The sequence below is a fragment of the Pseudorca crassidens genome, chromosome 11, assembly GCF_039906515.1.
Source record: "Pseudorca crassidens isolate mPseCra1 chromosome 11, mPseCra1.hap1, whole genome shotgun sequence".
NCBI lineage: Eukaryota > Metazoa > Chordata > Mammalia > Artiodactyla > Delphinidae > Pseudorca > Pseudorca crassidens.
The window spans coordinates 53,019,842-53,046,135 of NC_090306.1; the positions used below are offsets into that span (position 1 = coordinate 53,019,842).

A 26,294-nucleotide genomic window follows, 5' to 3' on the forward strand; every position below is an offset into this window, starting at 1 on the left:
ATTAGATAAAACATACCACCTTAACCATTGTAAAGTATACAGTTAAGTAATATTAAATATATTCACAGTGTTGTAAAACAGCTCTGCAGAAGTTGTTCATCTCGCAGAGCTGAAAGCCTATGCCAATTAAACAACAACCCTGCACTTCCCCCTCCCTCCAGCCTCTGGCAACCCCTATTGGGATCTTCTCTTTCTGTAAATTTGACTAGTTTAGATATGTCATAAGTGGAATCACACAGTGTTTGTTTGTGACTGGCTGATTTCATTTAGCATAATGCCCTCGAGTTTCATCCATGTGATAAATACGCATCTTCTTTTGTACTATGTTGTCCTTTTTGTTCCACTTCCTGAGAGATTTCTCCACTTGATTTTCTATTTTTCTCATAAATTATTCTTCACTGTACAGTTTCTTTTTACTTAACAAGGTGAGCATAAAAACGAAATAATATCATAATTATGAAAACAGTATACTTAGCAGGAATTAATTCAGTAAATACAGGGAATTCCCTGATGGTCTAGTGGTTAGGACTCGGCTCTTTCACTGCTGGGGCCCAGGTTCAATCCCTGGTCTGCAAACTGAGATCTTACAAACCACGTAGTGTGGCCAAAATTAAATTAAATACAAACATAAAATCTTGTATTTTTTGGCCACCTTTAAATATTTTAAAATTAATTTTATTGAAATATAATTTACATATAAAATTAACAAATTTCAGGCGTTCAATTCAATTTCCTTTGACAAACGTATACAGTTCCATAACCATCACCACAATCATAATGTAACATCTCACCCCAGAAACTTTCCCCATGCCCTTTTGTAGACAATTCTCTCCTCTTGCCCTTGGCCCTCGGGCACCACTGCATGGGAGGGCATGGGAGCATATTCTGAAATTATCTTTACAATTTTTCTGTAGAGCTAAAATTATTTCAAATACAGGCAGGCATGCCATGTTTTGTTGTGCTTGGCAGGTATTGCTGGGGTTTTGTTTGTTTGTTTGTTTTTTTACAAACAAGGTTTTGTGGCAACGCTGCATTGAGCGAGTCTATAGGCAACATTTTTCCTATAGCATTTGCTCACTACATGTTTCTGTGTCACATTTTGGTAATTCTTGAAATATTTCAGACTTTTTCATTATCATTATATTTGTTGCGGTGATCTATGATCAGTGATTTCTGATGTTACTATTATAATTGTTTTGGGGCACCAGAAACTGCACCCATTTAAGACAGTGAGCTTAATCGGTAAATGTTGTGTGTATTCTGACTGCTCCACCAATTAACCATTCCCCCGTCTCTCTCCCTCTCCTCAGGCCTCCCTATTCCCTGAAGCACAACAATATTGAAATTGGGCCAATTAATAACCCTACGATGGCCTCCAAGTGTTCAGGTAAGAGTTGCCCGTCTCTCACTTTAAATCAAAAGTTAGAAATGACTAAGCTTAGTGAGGAAAGCATGTTAAAAGATGAGATGGGTCAAAACTAGGCTTCTTGTGCCAATTAGCCAAGTTGTGAATGCAAAGGAAAAGGTATTGAAGGAAATTAAAAGTGTTACTCCAGTGAACACAGGACTGATAAGAAAGCAAAACACCCTAATTGCTGATATGGAGAAAGTTGTAGTGGTCTGAACAGAATATCAAACCGGCCACAACATTTCCTTAAGCCTAATCCTGAACAATATCCTAACTCTCTTCAATTCTATGTAGGCTGAGAGAGGCAAGGAAGCTGCAGGAGAATAGTTTGAAGCGAGTAGAGGTTGGTTTTTGAGGTTAAAGGAAAGAAGCCATCTCCATAACATAAAAGTGCGAGGTGAAGCCACAAGTGCTGAGGTAGAAGCTGCAGTGAGTTATCCAGAATATTTAGCTAAGATAATGAATGCTGGTGGCTACACCAAACAACGGATTTTCAATGTAGACAAAACAGCCTTATATTGGAAGAAGATGCAATCTAGGACTTTCATTGTTAAAGAGGAGAAGGCAAGGCCTGGCCTCAAAGCTTCAAAGGACAGGCTGACACTCCTGTTAGGGGCTAAAGCAGCTGGTGACTTCGAGTTGAAGTCAACCATCATTTACCATTCTGAAAATCCTAGGGCCTTTAGGAATTATGCTAATTCTAGTCCACCTGTGCTCTGTAAGTGAAACAACAAAGCTGGATGATAGTACATCTGTTTACAACATGGTTTACTGGGTATTTTAGGCCCACTGTTGACACCTACTACTACTCAGAAAAGAAGATTCCTTTCAAATAGTACTGCCCATTGACCACACCTGGTCACCCAGGGGCTCTGATGGAGATGTACAATGAGATTCATATTGTTTCCATGCCTGATAATACAACACCCATTCTGCAGCCTGTGGATCAAGGAGCAATTTCAACGTTCAAATCTTATTATTTAAGAAATACATTTCATAAGGTTATAGCTGCCATAGATAGTGATTCCTCTGATGGATCTGGGCAAAGTCAATTGAAAAACTTCTGAAAAGGATTCATCGTTCTAGATGCCATTAAGAACATTCACAATTCATGGAAAGGAGTAAAAATATCAACATGAACAGGAATTTGGAAGAAGTTGATTCCAACCCTCATGGATGACTTTGAGGGGTTCAAGATTTTAGTGGAGGAAGTAACTACAGATGTGGTAGGAATAGCAAGAAAAATACAATTAGAAGTAGAGACTGAAGATGTGACTGAATTGTTATAAGCTCTGATAAAACTTTCATAGAGGAGGAGTTGCTTCTTATGGATAAGTAAAAAAAAGCAGTTTCTTGAAATGGAATCTACTCCTGGTGAAGATGCTATGAAAATTGTTTAAATGACAACAAAGGATTTAGAATATTATGTAAACGTGGTTGATAAAGCAGCAGCAAGTTTTGGGAGGATTGATTCCAACTTTCAAAGAAGTTCTACTCTGGGTAAAATGCTATCAAACGGCATTGCATGCTACAGATAAATCATTTGTGAAAAAAGAGTCAATTGATGTGGCCGACTTCATTGTTGTCTTATTTTAAGAAATTACCAGTCACCCCAGCCTTCAGAAACCGCCACCATGATCAGTCAGCAGCCATCAACATCTAGGCAAGACCCTCCACCAGCAAGAATATTATGACTTGTTGAAGGCTCAGATGATGGTTAGCATGTTTTAGCAATAAAGCTTTTTTTATTTTTTAAATTAATTTTTATTGGAGTATAGGTGCTTTACAATGCTGTGTTAGTAAAGCATTTTTAAATTAAGGTATGTGTACATTGTTTTTGAGACATAATGCTATCACACACTTAATAGACTACAGTATAGTGTAAACATAACTTTTTTATGCATTGGGAACATAACATATAGTGTAAACATAACTTTTTTATGCATTGGGAAACCAAAAAGTTCATATGACTGACCTTATTGCGATGTTTGCTTCACTGTGGTGGTCTAGAACCGAACTTGCAATACCTTTGAGGTGTGCTGGTACAAAGTTTAGTTAAAAGAGTGAAAGAGTGACTACAAGACCTGTACTCACGTGTTATTCATTTTGCTGTCCTGGAACCACTTCATTCCATTATTTATCACCCAGTGATAAGGTGGCACCAGTATTAATTTCCTATTGCTGCTGTAACACAATTACAACAAATGTAATTGCTTAAAATAAGAGAAATTTATGATTTTAAAATTCTGGAAATACGAAGTCAGAAATGGGTCTTATGGGCTGAAGTCAAGATTTTAGCAGAGCTATGTTCCTTCTGGAGATTCTAGGGGAGAATTTGTTTCCTTGTCTTTTTCAGCTTCTAAAAGTCATCTACATTCCTTGGCTTATGGTCCCTTTCTCCATCTGTAGGGCCAGCAACACAACATCTTCAAATTTTTCTCTCTCCCTTGCAGTCACATACCTATACTCCTGTTGCCACATCTCCTTCTGTGACTCTGACCCTCCTACGTCTCCCTTAAAACCCTTGTGATTATATTGGGGCCACCTGGATAATCCAGGATACTCTTCCCAGCTGAAGATCCTTAAGTAACTCAATCACATCTACAACATTCCTTTTGCTGTGGAGGGAGTTAGCACGGGTTAGGCTATGGACATCTTTGGGGGAACATTTTTCTGTTTACCACATACACCTGTGAAATTCTAGGAACGTTGGTTACATCCTAGGGTGGTCATGTAGTTGGGAGGTACCAGGATACCAATATGGCCCTACTTACTGTGTGAGATTTGTGAACTAAGTTTCTATCATACTTTGATCTGTGGGGAATGACTACAAGAGACAGGGATGCAAAGCTGAGGAGAATTGCCTAGTTTAATCTGATGCTTTGGCAGAGCGGGGGTTTGAATTTGCGATCCGATCCAAGGAACTGTATTGGAACGATCCAGGCAAGAGTGAGACTTATTAATATGGATACTCCTAGTCTGTGACCAGAAACCTAGACAGAACCCAAGATGGACAGATCACCCTCTGTAGCAATTGGAACCATCTGATACAATGACAACCTGCAGCGGCAGGTAGGTGAGGGAAATACATTGATTACTTAGTCCTGGGGAATGCCTAATTTCCATAAGCTTTCCCAACGATACTGTAGCAGTCAAGTTCGATGTTAGAAAGATGATGCTTTGGTTCAGTTATAAGAAGGCGATGTTAAAGGCCCTTACTATCCTAAGTAAAGAATAAAGAATACTGTTAATTCTGTCACTGGCTACCAGTGTCTGCTGACCTAGGGGCTGAAGGGGAAAAGTACGTTAGGTACGTGTGCAGTCAGTAAATGGGTGGATTGTGGTTAAAACACATTCTTAATTAAGGGGGGCATCATGCTACCTACAACTACTGCTGAGAACAGGTGGATCCCATAGATTGTAGACAGAGGTACTGAGTGTGCTAAAGTGTAGGGGTTCCAGGTAGAGATGCTGATGGGTAGTAGACACCCTGATGACAATAATCAGGGTCACATACAGTTGGCTTTCAGGAATTTATCAGTTTGGGGCTTGGGCAATGGCAGAAAAGAGTTTTCTAGAAAAAAGAGTTACAGATTGCATAACTGACCAGTATATTATTACCGCTTGTACTGGATATTTTCCTTTTTGTCTTCTAAGTCCCCTCTCCACTGTTTCCTCCCTTCTCAGTAATCTTGGAAATTGAATTTAATAGACTGCATCAATAAGATTCCATACTCTCAGGCTTCCTGCTGGGCTTGAGAGGCACTGGCAGGAGGGCAGAAGGAGGGAAGAGGGTCATGGCCAGGCATTATTCCTCAGCCCCCTGCCTGCAGGCTCACTGCGGGTTAGCTGTCTATACACAGGCCACAACTCCTACAATTACAACTACTGTCATCAGCTTCCAATGATTGGCCTTCTCCTTGTCTCTTCAAGGGGGAAGCAGGGGACAGGTTTGGGGGTGGATAAGAGCTCCTAATGGATTTTAGTCCAGGGTGTTTCACCTTCCCTTTTAAGGATTCTTTTAAGCCTGCCCAAACCTCTGTAAATAGCCAATTTATTAAGCAATCCTCAAATACTCCTCTTAAGAGTGCCATCTGTCTCTTGCTTGTCTCCTGACTCATACATCACTCAAACTAAGGAATAGATCCTCCACCATGTGAATTCCTTATAAGCCTGAGCAGTTCAGGGGTGGCTTGGGGTATTGAGGGGTGCTTCTGAATAATAAAAGTTAGTTTTCTGATTTAAAGGAATGCAGCAACCCCTATGACGGGGAGATGTCTGTTTAACACCTTGGAATTCATTTATTCAATAAATAATTATTGAGCATACGTTATGTGCCAGGTACTGGTGATACAGCAGTGAAGAAAACAAACACCACTGCGCTTGTGGGCCTCTATGCAGTTGGGGGAGATAGACGATGAGCAGAATACATAAATAAAATCCATACCGTATGTTAGATGCTACGAAGGAAAAATAAAGGCAGGGAAGAAAGATGGGGGACTTGGAAGATGCGCAATTTTAAATTGGATGCTCAGTGAGAGCTTCAGTGAGGAAGTAACATTTGAGTGATGACTTCAAAGAGAGTTGGCAAAATAGTTGCTGGGATGTACAAATAGGATTCAGGATACGAAGTAGGTGCCTGAAACCTTACATATCAGATATTTGCAGGCTGAGAGATTTTGCTGTTTCTGTGACATTACATGAAACAAGCTATTTTCCAAGGATACTCCAGCCAAATTTTCATTATAGCAGCTGTCAGCCATAGCGCTGATGGTGCTGAGAATGAGCTGAAGGAATGTGGCCATGCTTGGCATCATTTACAAAATTAGGCTGCAAAATCACCCTCTCCCTATCTAATCTCAGGACTAGTATATTACAGTATAAGAAAACTATCCTCTTCCCGTGTTATTCCTCACCCATTCCTCCTTCATCTATTCCAACCTTAAAGACACTCATACCTGCCTCCTTTTCCTCTCCTTATCCGTCTGCTCCTTCAGACTCCTTCTTTTCTCTCTCTCCACCACGTCCTGACCTTCCTTGTATCTACCCACCCCACCCCCCTGCCAGACCTGGTCCACTTTGCTGTCTCCCCACTACCCTATAGTTACTCACGACTTTGGCCCTACTTTTCTGGTACTTGGACTTCAAGAAAGGAAAGTTGAAGGACTTCAATTGCCCCTTCTCAAGAAGTCTTTTTTTTTGGCCCCACTGCATGGTAGGATCTTAGTTCCCCGACCAGAGATGGAACCTGGGGCCCCAGCAGTGGAAGCGCAGAGTCCTAACAACTGGACCGCCAAGGGATTCCCGACAAGTTATTTTTAAGCATTGGTCTCAATCTGCCTTAAATGAGATAAGAAAGGACTTTCCTGAACCATGAAAAAGCAGAAAATTTCTACATAATTCGGATTAGTTTTAGAGGCATATTCTCCAGGGCTTCCAGACCTTTATCAATTAGCCAAACTTCTTGTGGGTCCTGGAGATGCCAGGATCCACTTATAGTCTGAAAAAGCCAAAGACTCATAATTAAATCAAAATATAACCTAGGTCAATCATAGGGCTAAGGAGAGTGGAGAATAACTCAGATTTCATCCCTACAGAATCGACTGGTCAAAGATTCAAGGGTATAGATACTAAAGAGGCAAATGAGTCTCTAATTATAGGCATATCTAATTATATTATTAGGAAACATCTGGAAGGATTATTCAGGCCTAACCCTGATGACCACACGGTATGTGCTTTAGATACTGGTTTGTTAACGGGCTCTGTGCAGAACTTAGGCTGTTCAGAAACATATTAATTGGTAGAATGCTCCTCTCTCCAAAATCCATGCATAGGCTGATAAAATTAAATCCACAAAATGCAAGCTCCTGACTCTTCAACTTAAACAACCTGAAGAAAATTGGAGGTTGGACAGGACTACAAAAAGCACAATCCTGAAGATGAAGAAATGATGAGAAAAAAATGATGAAGACTCTTGCTCTAGGACCTGGATAAAACGTTTGACTTTATCAAAATTAAGGATTTCTTTTCGATGAAGGACACTGTGAACAAAGTTCATAAACATCCAAAAAATTAGGAGAAAGCATTAGTATTGGCTAATACCGATGAGGTATTGGTATGTAGAATATATGAGAAATGCCTCCAAGTCAACATTGACAAGGAAGCCCAATGGAAACGGGCAGACTCTCAGACAAGGAACCCCAAGTGTCTGACATGCACATGAAAAGATATACAAAGCCATTAGTAAGTACATAAATACAAATTAAATCAGTGAGATAAGACTTTCTATCCATCAGATCAGCAAAAAGTAAATAGTCTATTAATGTGAAATGTTAGTGGGAAGGTGGAGATACAGGAACCCTCGTGTGCTGCTGGTGACAAATTAGGTTTGTTCGTCCATTCTGTAAAGATATCTGGCAGTCCATGGTCTAAATATACGTATTCATACATATATGAATATATAGGCTAAATATATATGTAAGTTGCATTTACATAGTTATATATATATGTATATATAGTATGTATATAATTTATATACACATATATTTGCATATATGTGTATATAAATAGATTATAGATATTTAGACTATAGTTATATGTTCAAGAGAGAGATTCCTAAGTTTGTTCATTTGCCTTTCCATGTTTTCAAAAACTACCTTCCTTTAGCTGCGCTTTTGCCCTGAGAGAGCTCTGAGTCAGGCGAACAAAAGGCAGTGTGTTGTGTCAGTCCTTCAGAGAACCCGCAGACAGATGATAGCAGACAAACACAATTCCCTGGGAACAAGGCCCCCACTCCTTCCCTCCAGAACCAGGTATCCACACCAGGAACGTGAGCTGCCGGCCAGAAGACCCGCTGCTCTGTGGGGAGGGGGTGGGGCAAGGCTAAGTTAAAACACTTTAGACACTTTTTTCTTGATTCAGTGTTCTCTTGGTTGCTATAAATCTTTGGCCACATTCCAGAGTTCTGACAAAGTTGATTCTGGCAGTTTTTGTTCATTTTTTTGGTGTTTCTATGAAAGGACAGGTCCTTCAGGTTACCTACTCTACCATTTTGACTGACATCTGGCCTCACCAAGAATTTTTAAAAAATAAAGCCAATGGCCCCTAAATGCCTTACAATGAAAATATATACTATTCAGTGCATAAAAGTAGTGAGGAAAATACATTCGCTGACTATTCTAGGTTTTGTATTAAGAGGACATGGAGCGCATACTTTTTGAGTACCGGTCATGCTGCAAGCGCAGTGCTAGAAATCTTATATTTATTAAATCATCACTGACTAGCTTGGGTCATCTGCGGCCTCTGTAAAACAAGAGGGTTAGATGATCTCTAATGTCCTTTCTAGCTCTAATCCTGTATGACTCTAAAAAGATCTTGCTTTGTATTTTGAAAAGAGCCAGAGTATACTTACTGTTGAAATGGAAACATGTTAGAAAAAAGAAAAGATCAGTTGCTGAGAAATAAATGCAGTGCTGTACCTGATGTAATACTGATGACTGAAGATGGGGCTTCTAGATGTCGGTCTGGCTAATGGTAGAGTCAGGCAAAGAGCAGGTAACCGGGAAACAGGATGGTTGGGGGAAGGGAACAAAAAAATAAATAAATTCCTGTTTTTAAAATCTTGTCTTTTTTTTTCCTGTTGCTCGTCTTTTTGGCTGCAGAAAAGATAACATGCTCTGGGGTATTGAGGGCTGGAGATGGGAAAACTGGGAGAAGATGGAAAAAGAAGGGAGTTAGAACTGCCAGGGGAAAGTGCAGGTGGTAGACTGAGACAAAGAGCTTCTTAAATGTATTTATGGATTCAAGAGCTGTTGAATTACCCCATCTCTTCCCTTTTTTTGTAGTCTGAAATTAAATGAAAAGAGACAAGTGAGAAAAATGAATAAAAAGCTACAAAACTGAAACTAGAGTGATTTAATAACTCTAGGACCAAACAACATGAACTTCAGATCCTAGTCTAGGGAACAAGTGACTTTCTCAGCAAACAGATAATGTTTATTATCAAAAGGACACAAAGTGGGGACTTCCCTGGTGGTCCAGTGGCTAAGACTCCATGCTCCCAATGCAGGGGCCCCCGGTTCGATCCCTGGTCAGGGAACTAGAGCCCACATGCCGCAACTAAGAGTTCACATGCCACAACAAAGATTCCGTGTGCCACAACTAAGACCCAGCGCAGGCAAATGAATAAATAAATATTTAAAAAGAAAAGTACACAAAGTGTTCCTCTGTTCACCTATCTGGCACTCTGACAGACAATGTGTAAAAATTAGGCATAAACGTAGACAGGAACTATAAAGAAACAAGAAAAATGAAGACGAAAAAATTTAATCAGATGGTGGGAATGTGAGTGGACTGGTTTGTTTTTGTATTCCTGCTATGGTGTGATTTTAATTCTTGTAAAACTGATTTTAAAAATGTAAAGTCACTAATCCTGTAACACAGTAATTTATAAAAGAAAAGATTTATCAAATGTCAGATATATTACCAGAGTCTTGAAAGTCATCTTTGACTGCCTGCAGAGTAACCAAACCTCGATCAAGAATCTACATTGTTTTCACTGATCTCAAGAAGAAATCTTGGTTGTTACTCAAGTTTTATTTCAAAGATTTGAAACATTTATGTCTGGCACACACCATATGCCACATACAGTTGTTTCCACAATGACCAGATATTTTTTACAGTTCAGGTCTTAAAATTTGAAGAAAGAAATCTCATCCTAGGAGCAGCATTCATTTGTTCAGTCAATCACTCATTCACTCACTAATGCAACGAGTATCGATGTTTCTTAAGGGAAGGAAACAGCTATGTGGGAAAAGACGCAGAGTGGCAGGTACATGGCGGCCCTCACTTCCAAAATTTATCCCAGTTCTCTCTGTGGGATCAGATTGCCTAGTGTGTATACCCTATCCCTTATTTTGTTGTCCTTTGCTTGAATTCTTGTCTTGATAACTTTCTCAGTATCTTTGTTCCTATTTGATAGAGGAAAAGAATCCACGTAACCAAAATGAATGTTTATTGAAGCCAGGTATATATTTGCCAGTTGCCAGGCGTATAGCAATGAATAATACAAGGGCCTTTCCATTGAAGAACTTGTAGTATAGCGGGGAGACAGGAAAATAAGCTTATAGTTATATGGAACGTATGTTATTCTCCACAGGGAAATGTACTGAGTGTTATGACAAACCTAAAGTTTTTTCTTTTTAAACAAATAATCAATCTGAAAGGAATAATCAACAAAATCTTCAGGAAATAGATTAAGGGGGGAAACGCCTCAAGCTTTACCAGATTTTCATGGGACAACATGTCATTTCTGAAATACAGCTGAAGTAGGAGCACAAATTTTATAGTCAAAAAACCTGAGTTGAGGGACTTCCCTGGTGGTCCAGAGGTTAAGACTCTGCCCTTCTAATGCAGGGGGCGCGGGTTCGATCCCTGGTTGGGGAACTAAGATCCCACACGCCGTGGAGTGTGGCAAAAAACCCACAAAAAACAAACAAAAAATCCCTGACTGGGAATCCTGACTCACAGCTTTCTATTTAGAGGACTTTTAGTAAGTGAATTAATCTCTTTGAGTCTGAGCTTCCTCATCTGTAAAATAGAAACAGTAATTCTTAATTCACAGGATTCTTTTGCAAATGTTAAATTAAATGAGATAGTAAATACATTTATGTTTTTTTGCAAGTTAGACTTATTATTACTGACCTGAGAGATTTAATTCTCTCGTCAGTTTATATTCACATCATAAAACATAAATTAATTTCATTGTTTCCATTTATTTTGTTGTTTTGGGGGCAGGATATGCATATCATGCAGTGTGTTAGACCACACAGCCAATTTATTGCTGCTGAGTCCTTTAAAAATTTCAAGAGGGATTTTTTTAAATTTGATATTAAACTAAGCAAAAAAAATTAGTGGGTCTAAAAGTAAATGCATTTATTATAGAGATTCCCACACAGTTGCTCTAGAAGTGGGAACTGTTCTCTCTTCAGACTTAGAGGAGGACTTACAAGACAAACCTAGCCTAGATGCTGCTTTGCATGGACACCTCTTTCCTGATTTTCCCAGTTAGGAAATATTAAGCTAAACCAATGCGATCTCCTAGCTCTCTATGGGACACATCTTCTAACTCTAAAATACATTTTGGGGCGTCTAGTCAAGCAGCTGGACACAGATGTATTAACTACAGTGAGGCTGGGCTAACCAGGAAGGATGGGAGTGTGAAACTGTGTGTGCCCATTTGATGAAAGAGCAGTACGGTGAAAAGTGGGAAGAATCGGCCAGAGGAGAATAAATGAAACTGAGGCCATAGGAAGAAGTCTAGACAGGGAGGTGGCATTTGATACCCAAGAACAGATTAACAAACACAGATGATATTAATATTCAGGGAGGATAACTGACTTCAAGAAGTTCCAGCTGGAGGAACTGCTTGTTCACCCGTGTGGTCAGACAAAGCTCCTAGATACAGGGACCTAGAAGCAGGCAATATTCTGACATGCAGGCAGGTGGACATGACATGAGGCTGGGGCTCAGGGACTGACTCTCAGTTTGAGAAGGAGTCTGGGGATTCATGAGAATCATTCTAGAGAATCGGGGTACCAGGCAGGTCACAAGCCAGGTTTTCAAACACTGGAGAACAAAGCAGTGATCTAACTTCCGAAACTGATGCTAGATGCAAGGTTTCTCAACCTTGGCACCACTGACATTTTGGACTGGATAACTCTTTGTTAGGGGGGGCTGCCCTGGGCATTGTAAAATGTTTGGCATCAGCTCTGGCCTCTACCCATCAGATGCAATTAGTATCCCCTCCTCAAGTTGTGACAATCTAAAATGTCTCCAGACATTGCCCAATGTCCCAGGGCAGGGTGGATGGGAGCAGGGGAAAAGTCGCTCCTAATTGAGAACCACTGCGCTGGCATATGCCTGGTGGGAGAGCACTGCTCCAACAGTGGAGGCTGGGGTAAGAGGGTCTCAGGGATGGTTTGATCTAGAGGACGGAATGACTGACAGTGGCCCAGTAAGACAGTGTAGTGAAGCGTTCTGCCAGATCTGTCGCTTTCATCATTTCTGTGCAGCCTGTGCTGTTTTCTCTACTCCCCTTTCAGTGTGCTTTTGCGTCTTGAGCTGCCCTTGGGCTTCTGGTTTCTTTGCCTCCTACACACGGAGAGCCAGAAGACCTGGGAGAGCCTTTGGCCAACGGCTGATGTGGCTGATGTACATGAGACAGATCCCTTGCCTAGAGGCTTCCCTAACGTTCCCCTGCCCTCCTTGGGGCTTTGCCTGATTGGTCTCTTCCATTTCCCTGCTTCCCCTACTCTCTACTGGCTTCTTCTGGGAACATGTCCTTAATAAATTACTTGCACACAAATCTCTCCTTAGGGTCTGCGCCCAGGGAACCCAGCTTAATATAGCCAGGAAGGCGGGGGTCAAAGGACAGAGTCAGGTTTGAGAAACAAGCTCAGAATGAAGGTTATGAAGGATAAGCTGGCCTGAAGCCCCCATCATATGGGTTTCCAGTGTGAGCCCTGCAATGAGAGAACTGACTGAAAGGAGCTGGGGTCAACCAGACAGTGTGGTCTTGGCCTCAGGAACAAGATTGAAAGAAAGAATAAAGGACAAGGCTTTAAGATGCTATAGAAATAACAACTATTAGAAGAAATATCTCTAAAATGATTTCTTGTTAATATTAAATGTCTCTAGAGAATTCATCATCACAGGATGAAAGAGTCTAATCCACTGGACCCTGAAAACGGTGCAGTGGAGCATTTCAATCTCTGTAATATAGAAACAACCCGGCAAATCTATATACTGCCACTCCTGCCTCGGCTGGTTAAAACGTTCAGTGAACTGCTAGGAGTGGAGGACATCTATCAGAGGTGACTGTTCCCTCTTCTTTCTCAAAGCAGAACTACTTCTGCACCATTTTCACTCTGGTAGCTGATGGATACAATGATTTTGGGAAGGACCAACTAAGAGCAGTTTTGCAGTGAAGATGGCTATCTTGTTAAAAAACTTGCTCCTTCATTGTTACTTCATTGTTACTGCCATTCCACACAACAGGGACCAAATTCTGATGGGCCATATGTAAGAATCATTTTATGTTCGTAAAGAGGTTACAATAAAGACAGAAAATAAAATGTTTAAAAAATCATTTTGGAAAGTAAGCATAAGTAATATATAAACAACTTATTGTTTACATTTAGAAACATGATGTTTGAAATAGTAGGTTATAGGTTCTCTATTCACAATTTGTCTTTCATAATCATTTTCTTATTGTGTAAAGAAATCATCTGTGTTCTTCAGGTAGTATGTAATTTAGACCAGCCAGCAAGTTATAATTTTTAATTCTGAAAATTAAAGCTTAAGGGATTCTTTGAGAATATTCTTTAAGAAGTACACAGACAGTATGTGCCAAGAGGCATTAAAGACCATTTCTGGACTAAGTAAAATTCTTTGAAAAAGAAAACTGTGGAAATGAATTGATTTCAGGAAAAATAATTCAGAGAGAATTAATGATGACAAAGGAAAAATAATAGAGTGAGACTAAAATAAAACTAAAATTAAATTCACAATAGCTATTAATTATGAGTTTAACATAGTTTTAATCTCCAAATGCTTTAGATTATAAACAATAATTAAAATATAATTATTGATAAAAAGTGAATAAGAAAGCACTTACAAACACATTTGCAAATAAAATTTCTTATTAATTCATTCAACTAACAGATCTCTGATACATTTTCTTCAGCACAGATGCCCATGTTCTGTACCACATGAGACCCTTCCCCTGACCACATAGATCCATCACCCTTGACCACAGCTGTTTGAACCAGGTGTGTCCCCTGCTCCAAAAACAGTTAATCTGTAATCCTTCTGGACCTATGAGGTGGTCCAGAAAAAGGCACAGCAAAATAGGAATATACCATATATATGTGATTTGCAGAACTACTTAGATTCTTTCTCTTTAGAAATATGAATGTGACACATAAAGAGAACATATGTAGTTGGTAGGGTAGTGAGACAGAAGCTAAACAGACACAGAGAAATAAGAAAAGCAGCAAAGACCATGAGGTAGCAAAAGACACGGGGAAGCAGAAGCCATAAGAAAACAGAATCTCACTGATGCGTAGAATTGGAGTGAGGTAACTGGTTGGAAGAGGCAGGAGAAATATTAGTAGAAACATGGAGTAGCTGTGTCTTGGTAATACTTGAGCATTCTAGGGAGAAGGAAGCAAAATGCATCTGCTGCTAAGATCAATCAAGCAGTATGGACACCAAAGGTTTTTCTAGTTTTCAAACTACATTCTAGGCTCTTTGAAGCCAAGCTTTTCCTATATTCCCATGGGGCCTGGCTTTATGGTTGAAACTCCTTTCTCTCTCATGCACTATTCTTTGAACCCCTACTGCCTGAGGTATCTAAAAATAATCTAACTAGTACACCATGAAAAGGAGTTTGGAGTTCAATCTGAAAACAATAATTATAAAAGGGATTCACATTTTCATTTCAGAAAGAAGACCCTGGGACCAATGTGGAAATAAGTTGAAAATGGACTAGAGGTAGAGATTATACTTTGGAATCTGTTTTAAATCAGCGAGAGATGGTGATGGATGATCGATGAATTGGATTACGAAGAGGGATGAATGAACAGAATTTGATTCAGCTTAGATGTAGTCAGTGAGGGAGAAGGAAGAATCAAGTCTGATTCCTAGTTTCCTCGTCTGGGCAACCAGATGGATGGTGATGCCTTTCACTGAGAAATGTGACGTATGAAGAGGACCGACTCCTTTATGGGGAGGAGTGGCAGGTGCCGGTGAAACTTCCAGGTAAAGAAGTCCAGTAGGCAGTGGAATGTTCATATCTGGATCTCACACAAGGGCTCTGGAGTTATAATCTTGTGTATAAGGGCTTGATATCATGAATTTCAGAGATATCTGAATAACAATTTCTTGTTTTATTTCCCTAGCACTAACTTTAGGGATGCTCTTGGACTAGGCTGTGTTAGCCTAGGGAAGCTGAGAATATAGGATTTGTTCATGTCTGAATATCCTCTGTACTGCACCTTAGCTATCACACTGTACATTGTATAACTCTGATATTGATGAGTTACCTTGCCTAGGTGAGGCAGTCTCTTCAGAAGGCTATGTATAGGACCGGTTTAGCTTTACGTATATAAGGCTAGGACTGAAGGGGAAGTAAAGTTTCCAGAAGGTCTGATGTTATATATTCCAGAAGGTCTGAGTATTTGGAAGGTCTAGAAGCTTGCACTTTCATATCTTGGCTGATATTACAACTATATTCCTTTCTGTATCCCTTAGATATGTAAATCCAAGTGTTATCCCTATTGTGGTATTTCTGTTAATCTGGACATTCTATTGGTATTTGTCAAAATGGAGGTTATATAGGGTGATATCAATGGATTGGTAGGAATTGAAGTCATGGTGTGTATAAGATCACTTGGGAGGATAAATTAAGAAAAGAGAGCTGGGAACAGAGTCCTGGGAAATACTAATATTTATGGAGTAGGTGAAAGAGAGAAAAGTCCAAGAGGAGAATAAATGAATGATGATGAAATCTCAGGGATTGAACAACTAGCAAGGTAGATTGAGTAATATTTGTATGTCATTCTTAAACTGAGATAGATGTTTCAGAATGATATTAGATGTTTTCTTGTTACACATGAATACATGCTCATTGTTAGATTAACTTTCTAAAAGATTCATAACAAAGGCTCAGAAAAAGATGGGTTTCCTAATTTTCAACTAGAAAGTTAAAACTTGTTGATAATTAAGTCTATTTAGAAGTTAATAAAAGACTTAGCATGAGTAATGACCTCAAAAGTTACCTTTTTCTATTTAAAACATTTACTCAACACTTAATGTGTGCTAGGTATTGTGCTTTACCTGCAATATCTCATTTAGATATTAGAACTACCTCATGAGATGGCACTTGTATTTTCTTCTTTTAAAGAAGTAGAAGGCACCCCAATGTTCATTGCAGCACTGTTTACATTAGCCAGGTCATGGAAGCTACCTAAATGCCCATCGACAGACGAATGGATAAAGAAGATGTGGTACATATATACAATGGAATATTACTCAGCCATAAAAAGGAACGATATTGGGTCATTTGTTGAGACGTGGATGGATCTAGACACTGTCATACAGTGTGAAGTAAGTCAGAAAAACAAATATCGTATATTAACGCATATATGTGGAACCTAGAAAAATGGTACAGATGAACCGGTTTGCAGCACAGAAGTTGAGACACAGATGTAGAGAACAAACATATGGACACCAAGGGGGCAAAGCCGCAGCGGGGTGGGGATGTGGTGTGATGAACTGGGCAATTGGGATTGACATGTATACACTGATGTGTATAAAATTGATGACTAATAAGAATCTTCTGTATAAAAAAATAAATAAAATAAAATTTAAAAATTAAAAATAAATAAAGAAGTGGCAACTGAAAATTTGAGAGGTTAAATAATTTGCTGGAGTCACCCAGATAGTAACTAACAGGGCAGAGATTCAAATGGAGGGCTTTTTGACTTGAGAGCCTGAGGCTTAGCTACTATTTGATAATGCTGTAAAAGCATTACTTATGGTAATAAAAGGTTAGATTTATCAGGCATTTATTAGTGTGATTTTCAATGAAGACAGATTCTGTAGGCACATTACACTCATACCAACATTTACAGGTGTGCTACAATTTTAAAAGTACTTCCTGATATACCCGAAAACAATAATACATATTTGAAAAATTTGTTTTGGGTACTAAAAGAGAAATGATTCTGTTTTCAGAATGCTAACTCCTGAGTTTATCTGATTTCTTAACTTGTGAAACCAAAAATTGTTTTTACCTTTGCTAACTTGCTTGGTTTTGGAATAAAGTCATGCATTGTTCCTGGGGCAATACAGCCTCTCTGGGCATATGTAAGTGGAAAACTATTTGTTTTTATTTTTTTTAAAGAAATTTACAGAATACTAGATATAGGTAATTGTTACACATTAAGAAAATTTTGGCGTTTCAAATCATTTTGTGTCACTTTTAATTAATGAATTCCAACTGCATTCCCTCAACTATATATAATAGAGATGTAAAAGACTCTAGGAAGATTGATTATGAGTAAATCATGCCAAAGTTACTAATAATGAAAACAAATAGGGCTTCCCTGGTGGCGCAGTGGTTAAGAATCCACCTGCAATGCAGGGGACACGGGTTTGAGCCCTGGTCCGGGAAGATCCCACATGCCACGGAGCAACTAAGCCCATGCACCACAACTGCTGAGCCTGCAAGCCACAACTACTGAGCCCACGTGCCACAACTACTGAAGTCCGAGTGCCTAGAGCCTGTGCTCCGCGACAAGAGAAGCCACTGCAATGAGAAGCCTGTGCACTGCAACCACGAGTAGCCCCCGCTCGCCACAATTGGAGAAAGCCCATGCACAGCAACGAAGACCCATAGCAGCCAAAAATAAATAAATAAAATAAATAAATTTATTAAAAAAACAAATAAATTTCAATAGAAAAATTGGCTACATAGGAAAAGGCACTAGATGGGATCTCAATCCTAGAGCAGCGGTCCCCAAACTTTTCGGCACCAGGGACTGGTTTCATAGAAGACAGTTTTTCCACGGATGGGGTGGGGGAATGGTTCAGGTGGTAATGTGAGCGATGGGGAGCGATGGGGAGTGGCAGATGAAGCTTTGCTCGCTGGCCGCTCACCTCCTGCCGTGCGGCCAGGTTCCTAACAGGCTGTGGACCAGTATCGGTCCATGGCCTGGGGAGTTGGGGACACTTGTCATAGATTACTAGGCCAGTTATTAGAGGCTCATTTTTAAAAAGCTCCCTGGGACCTCAAGAATAACATCTGCCACATATTCCTGTATTCTGCCAAAGTTTTTTTTTCTTTTTACTTTGGAAATAAAGCTTTAGTAGAATACAGCTGTGCCCATTCCTTTGCATATTGTATGTGGCTGCCTTTGTGAAAATTCTGCCAAAGTTTTTATTTTTTAGCTAAATTCACATCTTCTAATACAGCTGTCAAATTTCCCAGAAGTTGTGTGATAGGCACAAATGATCCAAGCTACTGTTCTAGGACCTCCCTACTTTTACCTCATCTGCCACCTTTATTCACCCGTGCTTTGCTTTGTCTCAGAGGAAAAAAAAGAAAAATTGCTTAGTTTACAAATTACTTGTGGTGCAAGGCCTTCTTATTTTCCAACCAACACTGCCGCCCACTGAAAATCTCATAGGTCCCTGTCTTCCGTCCTGTAAAGGTGTCATTAGCTCAGTTGTCTGAAGGTGTTCATTTCTTCATCTCCTACCTTTACCCTGGTTCAGGCTTTCCCTCTACCTTTCTTTGCTTCCTACTCATTAGCTGCAAAATGTTTTGGACAAAAGTATAGTGACCTGGATCTTCGTAGAAGCACAGATGACGTTTCTGTTTATCTTTGCCTCCCATGTGTTTGGCACTTCAGACCTAATGAAGGCTTTTATATGGGTTCCTTATTTGAGCATCAAAATGCTGTTTTTAGTAGGGTATCCATTCATTCAACAAATATTAATCGATCACCTACTTTGCGCCACTGTTCTAAACACTGGAGATACAGCACGGAACAAAACAGAAAAAAACAAAACAAAACAACCCAACGCTTCTGAAACTTTCATTTTAGCGAGGAGACAGACACGCAGTAAAGGAGGTGAGACAGATCGCAGAGCGCCAGGTAGGTGAAAAGAGGAATTCTGGCTTTTACTTTGGGCAAAATGGAAAACCAGCGGAGGGTTTGGAATAGAGGGCAGTTTAATGTTCCATTTTACAGATTAGGAAAATAAGTGACGGCTCCGCAGTAAGTGCACCAGCATGCTTTGTACAACTTTGTGGAGGAATTGCAATTTAGGTCCTCAGGGGGAAAAAATTAACAGAAGGTAAGCGTTGATTTGGGGCCACTAGCCCCGAGATTCGAAGAGGCAGAAATGAAGAGGGACAAGACAAATGAAGATTAATCCGAAAGGAAGCAAACTGTTTACACCGAAATACAATTTAACACAAACATACGCAAAGAGGTACAACAACGAGTAGCAGGGGCTCTATTCAGACACCTGTCACCTAAAAGGAAGCGAATCTCGAGGCAAACTGCGCCTCAAGCCGGCTCGGAGGCCGGGAGCAGGGACCCCGGGAAGCGCCCCGGGCCTGATCCGGGCCTGCCCGGAGCGTGACCACGCCCCTGGCCACGCCTTGCCTGAGGCTCGCCGCCCGGGTTGGCCGCGGCGGAGGCGGTGGCCGCGGTGCCCGGAAGTGCAGCTGACGTGTCCCGGCCGCGCTCGGAATTGTGGGCGACTCGGCTAATGGCGTCGGGGAGTCTGGGAGGTCTGGGGAGACAGCGCTGAAGCTTCTCACCAGTTTGGCTGGTGACAACCGGTGTGGCCCAGCCTGCGTCAGCGGGAGGGACTTGCCCACCTTGTGGGCTCCTCTGCCAGAGCCGGCGGAGGCTAGCGGGGCGGGGCGACTGCGGGGGCCCCTCGGATAAGAGCCGGGGGAGTTGCGAGGAGGCTGTCGGGGGCGCTCGGGCTCGCTGCCCAGGCTGGGCCGAGCCCCCGCGGAGCCCTAGAGGCGGACAGCCCAAGGGCCGGAGGCTCCTGGAAGGAGCTGCCTGTCGCCCCACGGAGCTGACAGGTGCCGGAGTTCGTTTGCGCCGCTCAGAAATTGGCACGGAGCTTGGTGGATCATGTCTGGCACCAACAGCCCCGAGGCGGTTAAGAAGCTGCTGGAGAATATGCAGAGCGACTTGCGGGCCCTGTCCCTGGAATGCAAGAAGAAATTCCCACCTGTCAAGGAGGTAAGCTTCGGGCGACTTCGGGAGAAGGCACGGTGAGCATAGCCGGTCCTGTTAGACCCCGTCCTTCACTTGCATCCTCCAGCCCTGTCTGATTCCCCTTTGGCCCTCCACCTTTCCACATGTACGAACCGGTGGTTTTTTCCACAAGCGTTTTTATAGTTTGCTTTGGCGAGTGTGAGGCGCTTTCATTTTCTCTACCGTCCTGTCCACCAGATTTAAGAACGAAGTTCGCGGCTTGAGCCGATTCAGCGAATTCAGCTAGGTGTATGGTACCCTCCCCTTTTCTGGCCGTTTTCAAACACTAAATTGGTCACGGCAGGATTCAGAAACTTATGTTCGTTGCTTCTAAAAACTAATAATCATAGTTGTTGTACAGTCTGTGCCCCTTTGCGTTTATAGTATATATCGCTCAATTGGAAGTAGCTTTCCTTCTTTGTCATGGGTCATGCAGCTTAACTCTTACCAATCTCATGAAGTATTCAATTATCTAGAGACACCTGATTTAGGACAAACAGTGAAGAGCCACAGGAATCATTTAAGCCTTGTTATGAGCAATACTGTACTGAGAAGTTTGGGCTTAGAGTCAAATAGAATACACCTGAATTTAAGTGCTAGCAAAACAGAAAGACATCTTACTTAACTTCTTTGAGCTTCAGTTTTCTTTCTGATGTAAAAGAGGGTTAAATAGTGGGTTTATTACATTATGATGAGAAAGTCTTAAGAGGGAAAAAGCGTATTATTAAACAGGCTCAAGTTAATAATATATACAAATTAAATTCTCCAAATAGTTCCTGAATTGAAATTATTAACATTTAGTCTCTATTGGCTTTTTATCTTAAGATGCCATTTTATTTCTCTTAAACTTTTTAAAGATGCTACTCAATTTCTTTTCACGTTTCTGAAATAAGATATTTCAGTGACATTTTTGTAAAAGCAATTATTTTATATTTCTTCCTATTTAATGTAGTTTGGAGTACCTGCAATTTCATAATTAGAACTTACCCAATAAAGTTTGAATTTTAGACTTCTAAGGAACCGTAACTTTTCTGTAAGTGCTTTGGTCTCATCATTCTTCAACAAACTCCATCTAGTATTTTTTTTAATAAAGTAAGAAAATATTACCTACCCAATGATGGAAACCAGATGTGCCACTTTTGGAAAGATGACTATTATAAGTTTTATTTCAGTCAGTAGTTTGTTGTGATATCGATTTTCATTATTTTCTCTATATGATCTGTTCAAAGTTATAAAAAGTATTTTACAGAATTTGGCCAAAAAACACACAAAAAAACAATTTGGCCATTTTAAATAATTTTAAAGAAATAGGCTGTTCTAATTGTAAGGAAATTAGAAAATTTCAAATCCTGTTTTGTAATTTTAACAATAATTTATAGAACCGGCTATTCCCAGTTCTTATAATCCATATAAAAATTGTGATTCCTCTGTATCATAGGCTTTTGTGGGCTGGCTTGCGGATTTAATTGCCATTTATTACATTATTTCTATTGGAAAATGCATTCAGAGCTCCAAACAGCTAATTTACAAAGTTCTAAAACTCAGTCCCTTTCTAATCTAGGAACTTTCAATAAAGCTCATTAGCTTTTTTTACTTGAACCTTAGCTAAAGAGGTATTTAGTAATTGCACCTAGTCTTCTAGGTTATGGCAAAAGTAACTTTTGGTGTGATTATCTCTGATACATAATTTTGTGTATAGTACAGGCTCCACAAGAATTTGTTGGATATAAGAACTTTGACTTCTTAACCAGTGGCACTTTTAATATGCTCAGGGCAGTCCTTTAGGAATTGAAAAAAAAACCTTGACTGTGTCACAAGTGTAAAACAAGAATGAAGTCATTAGCCTAATAGTGATGTTTTTTTAGGAGAGAGGCTTGACTTTCAAGAAATATTTTGGTTGAATTAAATTTTCCCTGGTAATTTGATAGCAGTGCTGTATTTTGACTTTTGTTCTTAAAAGAACTGGTAAGTTTTTAGTAGTATTTATTTTTTAGGAGGGTGGGGGTCAGGGGAGAGGTATGCTTGGTAGACCCTAAGGCAAAGCCTTTCTATGTATAAGAAGCTTTTCCATCTGTATACTGATTTGCTGGTTAACATTCTCCCAGTATCTTCACAAACATTATCTGCAAAATAGTCATTTTGAACTACTTAAAAGCCTACTCAAGAACTTAATACAATACAGTGCTAACTGCATATGTGCTTTGGAATGGTTGTCTCCTTCCCCATTACTTTTTTTTTTTTTTTTTTTTTTAGCTGCGTTGGGTCTTCTTTGCTGTGTGAAGGCTTTCTCTAGTTGCGGCAAGCAGTGGCTTCTCTTGTTGCGGAGCACAGGCTCTATGCGCGCGAGCTTCAGTAGTTGTGACTCATGGGCTCTAGAGCGCAGGCTCGGTAGTTTTGGTGCACGGGCTTAGTTGCTCAGCGACGTGTGGGATCTTCCCGGACCAGGGCTTGAACCCATGTCCCCTGCATTGGCAGGCGGATTCTTAACCACTGTGCCACCAGGGAAGTCCCTCTCCATTACTTTATAAACAAGGCAGAATGAAGTGAGACATTCTATGTTTAGTCTTTAAGTTTTAATAATTTCTACCTTTTTGGCCATAGTGCTTGGCTTTAATATTTTTCTTAATTAATAATAAGCTGGATTTTTTAAGATTTCAAATCTGTTACAAAAACAGAAGAAAAGAGTGTTGATAAAGGATAATGTCTTACTTACTGATATTTATTACTTATCTTTGGATTTTCTACAGTTTTCTCCAACTTAATTGTTTTCATTTACAAAACAATTTGCATATTAAGTTGTTTTTATAGTGGCTATAATATCATTTTGTCATTTTATAATATAGTAATTAAATAATAACAGCAATAGTCCTTCCTCTTTTTTCTCCTTATTTTCCTTAAATATGAATTTTCATGCTTCAGCAGTATAACTTTCTTTCTCTTTCTTTCTTTCTTTATCTATCTCTCTTTCTTTCTTTAATAAATTTATTTATTTTATTATTTATTTTTGGCTGCGTTGGGTCTTTGTTGCTGCGTGCAGGCTTTCTCCAATTGCCGCGAGCGGAGGCTACTCCTCACTGTGGTGCACGGGCTTCATTGTGGTGGCTTCTCTTGTTGTGGAACACGGGGTCTAGGCGTGTGGGCTTCAGTAGTTGTGGCACTCAGGCTCAGTAGTTGTGGCTTGTGGGCTGTAGCGTGCAGGCTCAGTAGTTGTGGCACATGGGCTTAGTTGCTCCATGGCATGTGGGATCTTTCTGGACCAGGGCTCGAACCCATGTTACCTTCATTGGCAGGTGGATTCTCAACCACTGCGCCACCAGGGAAGCCTTTTTTTTTTTTAGTGTAGGCATACTAGCTAATTTGTTCTGGAATATTTGTATGAAAAGTTTTTTTCATTGTCTTAAAAATTACTTTAAAACTTTGTAAAATCACTTTGGTGTAATTGATATTCAGTGGCCTGCAGAGGCAGGAAACTCTGAGGTTTTATGTATTTAACGAGTAAAACCTTTTTGGTCATTTCTGTTTGCAGGCACTACTCTGTGGAAACAGATGAGGGGGATCTAATTGAGCCTAGAAGTGTGGTCAGAGCGAGTTTGTAATTCCTGAGCTGAGTCTTTATAGGATGAGTAGAAGCCAGCCAAGAGAAGAAGGGGGTCATTCTAGGCAGAGGAAATAGCACATGTTTGTATTCCACGTAAAAGAAATTTCATGCTGAAGGTGATTGGAAGCCATTAAGGCTTTTTAAGAGAGGGAGTAATATCAAATTTATATTCAGTAACATTACAGTAACAGTACTGAAGGGAAGAATTAGAGGGGATTGAGATTGAGGCATAGAGAGCAAATTTTATAGAGATGATTGTCTGCACTGAGGTAGCAGTAGGGGTAGACAGAAAGTGGCTTGCATTGTGGTAGACATGGGTGAAAGAGAGAGTATGGATTAGAGAGATTTAGCAGGTAAAATTACCAGGGCACAGTGACCTTTTTATAATGTAGAAAGCGAAATCTGTGATACCTCCCAGGTTTCTGGCTTGGGAAACTGGGTAAATCACTAAGAGGAAAAAATGTTTTTGGAGAAAATGAGTAGTCATGAATATGAAGTTTAAGGTTTATGTGTGACATCCAAGTGGAAATGATCAGTAGGTGTTTGAAAATGATGGTTTGGTACTTAAGAGGGAAATCTAGAATTTTAGATTTAGGCATGTCAGTTATACATGTTAGTAGAAACCACAGGAGTAGATAAAATGGCCCAGGAAGAGTGTATAGAACGAGAATATCAGGAGGAACTTTGGGAAATAACAGCATTAAAGGGAAAGAGGCAGCTGGGGTGACTAAGGTTAGGGATATGGGAGAGAAAGGGAATACTTGGCTAGAGCAAGGTCCTTGAGAAAGCTGGAGTTTCAGGGGCTTAAGTGTATGAACTGGCTTTCAATCTGAGAAGGGACACATTATCTTCTGACAGAAGAAGGGTAAAAGAAAAAAAATGGATTTGAATGTAATAAATTTGAACGAGGGGCATAATGGAGGGATAGGAATTTGTGGACAGTTTGACCTATGGCCTCTGTTTTCTTGGTAAGATAGGAAACAAGCTTGTTGCTAGGAGTAGTTTGTGGTGAAAGTAGTGATAGGAAGTTTGAGGGGAGCAGTGGATCACTTTGTAGAAGTGAAGGAGAAATTGACTTGGAACACTTAAGAGTCTTCACAGGAAAGGTGGTTGAAATGATGATGGATCATGAGATCTAGGTTGGATTCCCAAAGAAGGCAATCCAAGACAACTTTGATTGATTGCAAGATGGAAGGGTTAAGGGACTAGCAGCAATTTAATTGAATTGGAACACTTTAATCCAAGAACAGTGGTATTGGGGAGTGAGAGAGCTAGAAGGATAAGGACAAAAGGGACAAAAGTGGAGATATTGGATTTCACATTGCCAAGTGGTGCTGCACTAGAGGATGATGAAGTCCAGGGAGTGGGTGACAGAAGAGGAAAGGGAATGAAGATCATTTGACTTGAGGTGGTCAGAATTAGGATTGAGGATGGGTTTTTTTCTCTCTCTTTTTAAATGAAGTGGAATCAGTAAGGGTGTATATAATAAAGCACAAGTACTCTTCCCAGGTATGTACTTTGTTTCTTCTTATACATTTAAGTTTTGGTTGGCAGGGATTTTTGCCTATAAAAGCAAAGGTTCCTGTGGTAGAGTTCCTCAGTGTCTGTTGTTTTTATGCATTAGCTGGCTGAGCGGGGACCCTTGGTGAGAGAGATGCCCTCTACTTACCATGACAGGATTTTCCCTTCAACCAGCTATTTGGGGACTGAGGCCCAAGTCAGCTGGCTCTTCTGCTAGGGTGAAGATCTCATTTTCAGGACCTTATGACAGTGAAGAATGAGGGCTGGATCATGTATACATGCTTAATTAGGAGCTGTTTTTGTTTAGTATCCTATAACGTACTATAGTTTTCTTCCTGTTGACGTTGGTCAGAGAAATTTGCTCATGATACAGCCAGTTGTGTTCTTTCCCTCAGCATAAATAATAAATCCATGTTTTATACACTGAAATAAGTTTTCACAATTTATTCAAAAAACTTGTCAGCACTAGTCAGAGCAGTATGACAAGTGTGGTAAGGAGTTATAAATTGTTTTGGTCAAGACTTACTTTCCTGTATAATGCAATTTTACATAGTTATGTAGACATGCTAGTGATCTTAGATTTTGACTCTACTCTTTTTTTTATGCTGCTGTTGACTTTATTCCAGAAAAGGTACATTAGATTCCTAGGGTCTATTAAATTCATCTTCTTCTGATAAATATTTTAGATGTTAACTTCAAGAGTAATATAAGCAGTAACATTTTCACTAGGACATCTAGGAAAATTTTACAAGCTTATTGCAGTATTCTAAGAGCATTTTACAATGAGAGCTTTTTAAAAAGCTTTTGATTAGTCTCTAGCGTGTTTTATATATTTATGAAAGTTAGTACCATAGCCACTGAAATTTATTGTTAAAGTGTAAAGCATACATAGCTTATTTTTTTACTAAGATTTTGA

At 40.0% G+C, this 26,294-nt stretch overlaps 1 protein-coding gene and 1 long non-coding RNA gene across 3 annotated transcripts in view; both read left to right on the forward strand.

The window, feature by feature from the left end:
• The window catches only part of LOC137202862 (uncharacterized), a 28,124-nt gene extending 11,554 nt beyond the window's left edge, over positions 1 to 16,570 (forward strand). The window contains exons 3-5 of the long non-coding RNA XR_010932806.1: positions 1,311 to 1,387; positions 14,914 to 15,229; positions 16,419 to 16,570. This is a non-coding gene — a long non-coding RNA (uncharacterized lncRNA). The remainder of the gene's footprint in view (positions 1 to 1,310; positions 1,388 to 14,913; positions 15,230 to 16,418) is intronic.
• A 3,141-nt stretch (positions 16,571 to 19,711) lies between these two features.
• Positions 19,712 to 26,294, forward strand: part of MON2 (MON2 homolog, regulator of endosome-to-Golgi trafficking) — a 120,899-nt gene continuing 114,316 nt past the window's right edge. For both annotated transcript variants that reach the window (XM_067697202.1, XM_067697204.1), the window contains exon 1: positions 19,712 to 20,244. In XM_067697202.1, coding sequence (XP_067553303.1) covers positions 20,134 to 20,244 — 111 coding nt within the window. In that variant the 5' untranslated portion in view covers positions 19,712 to 20,133. The remainder of the gene's footprint in view (positions 20,245 to 26,294) is intronic.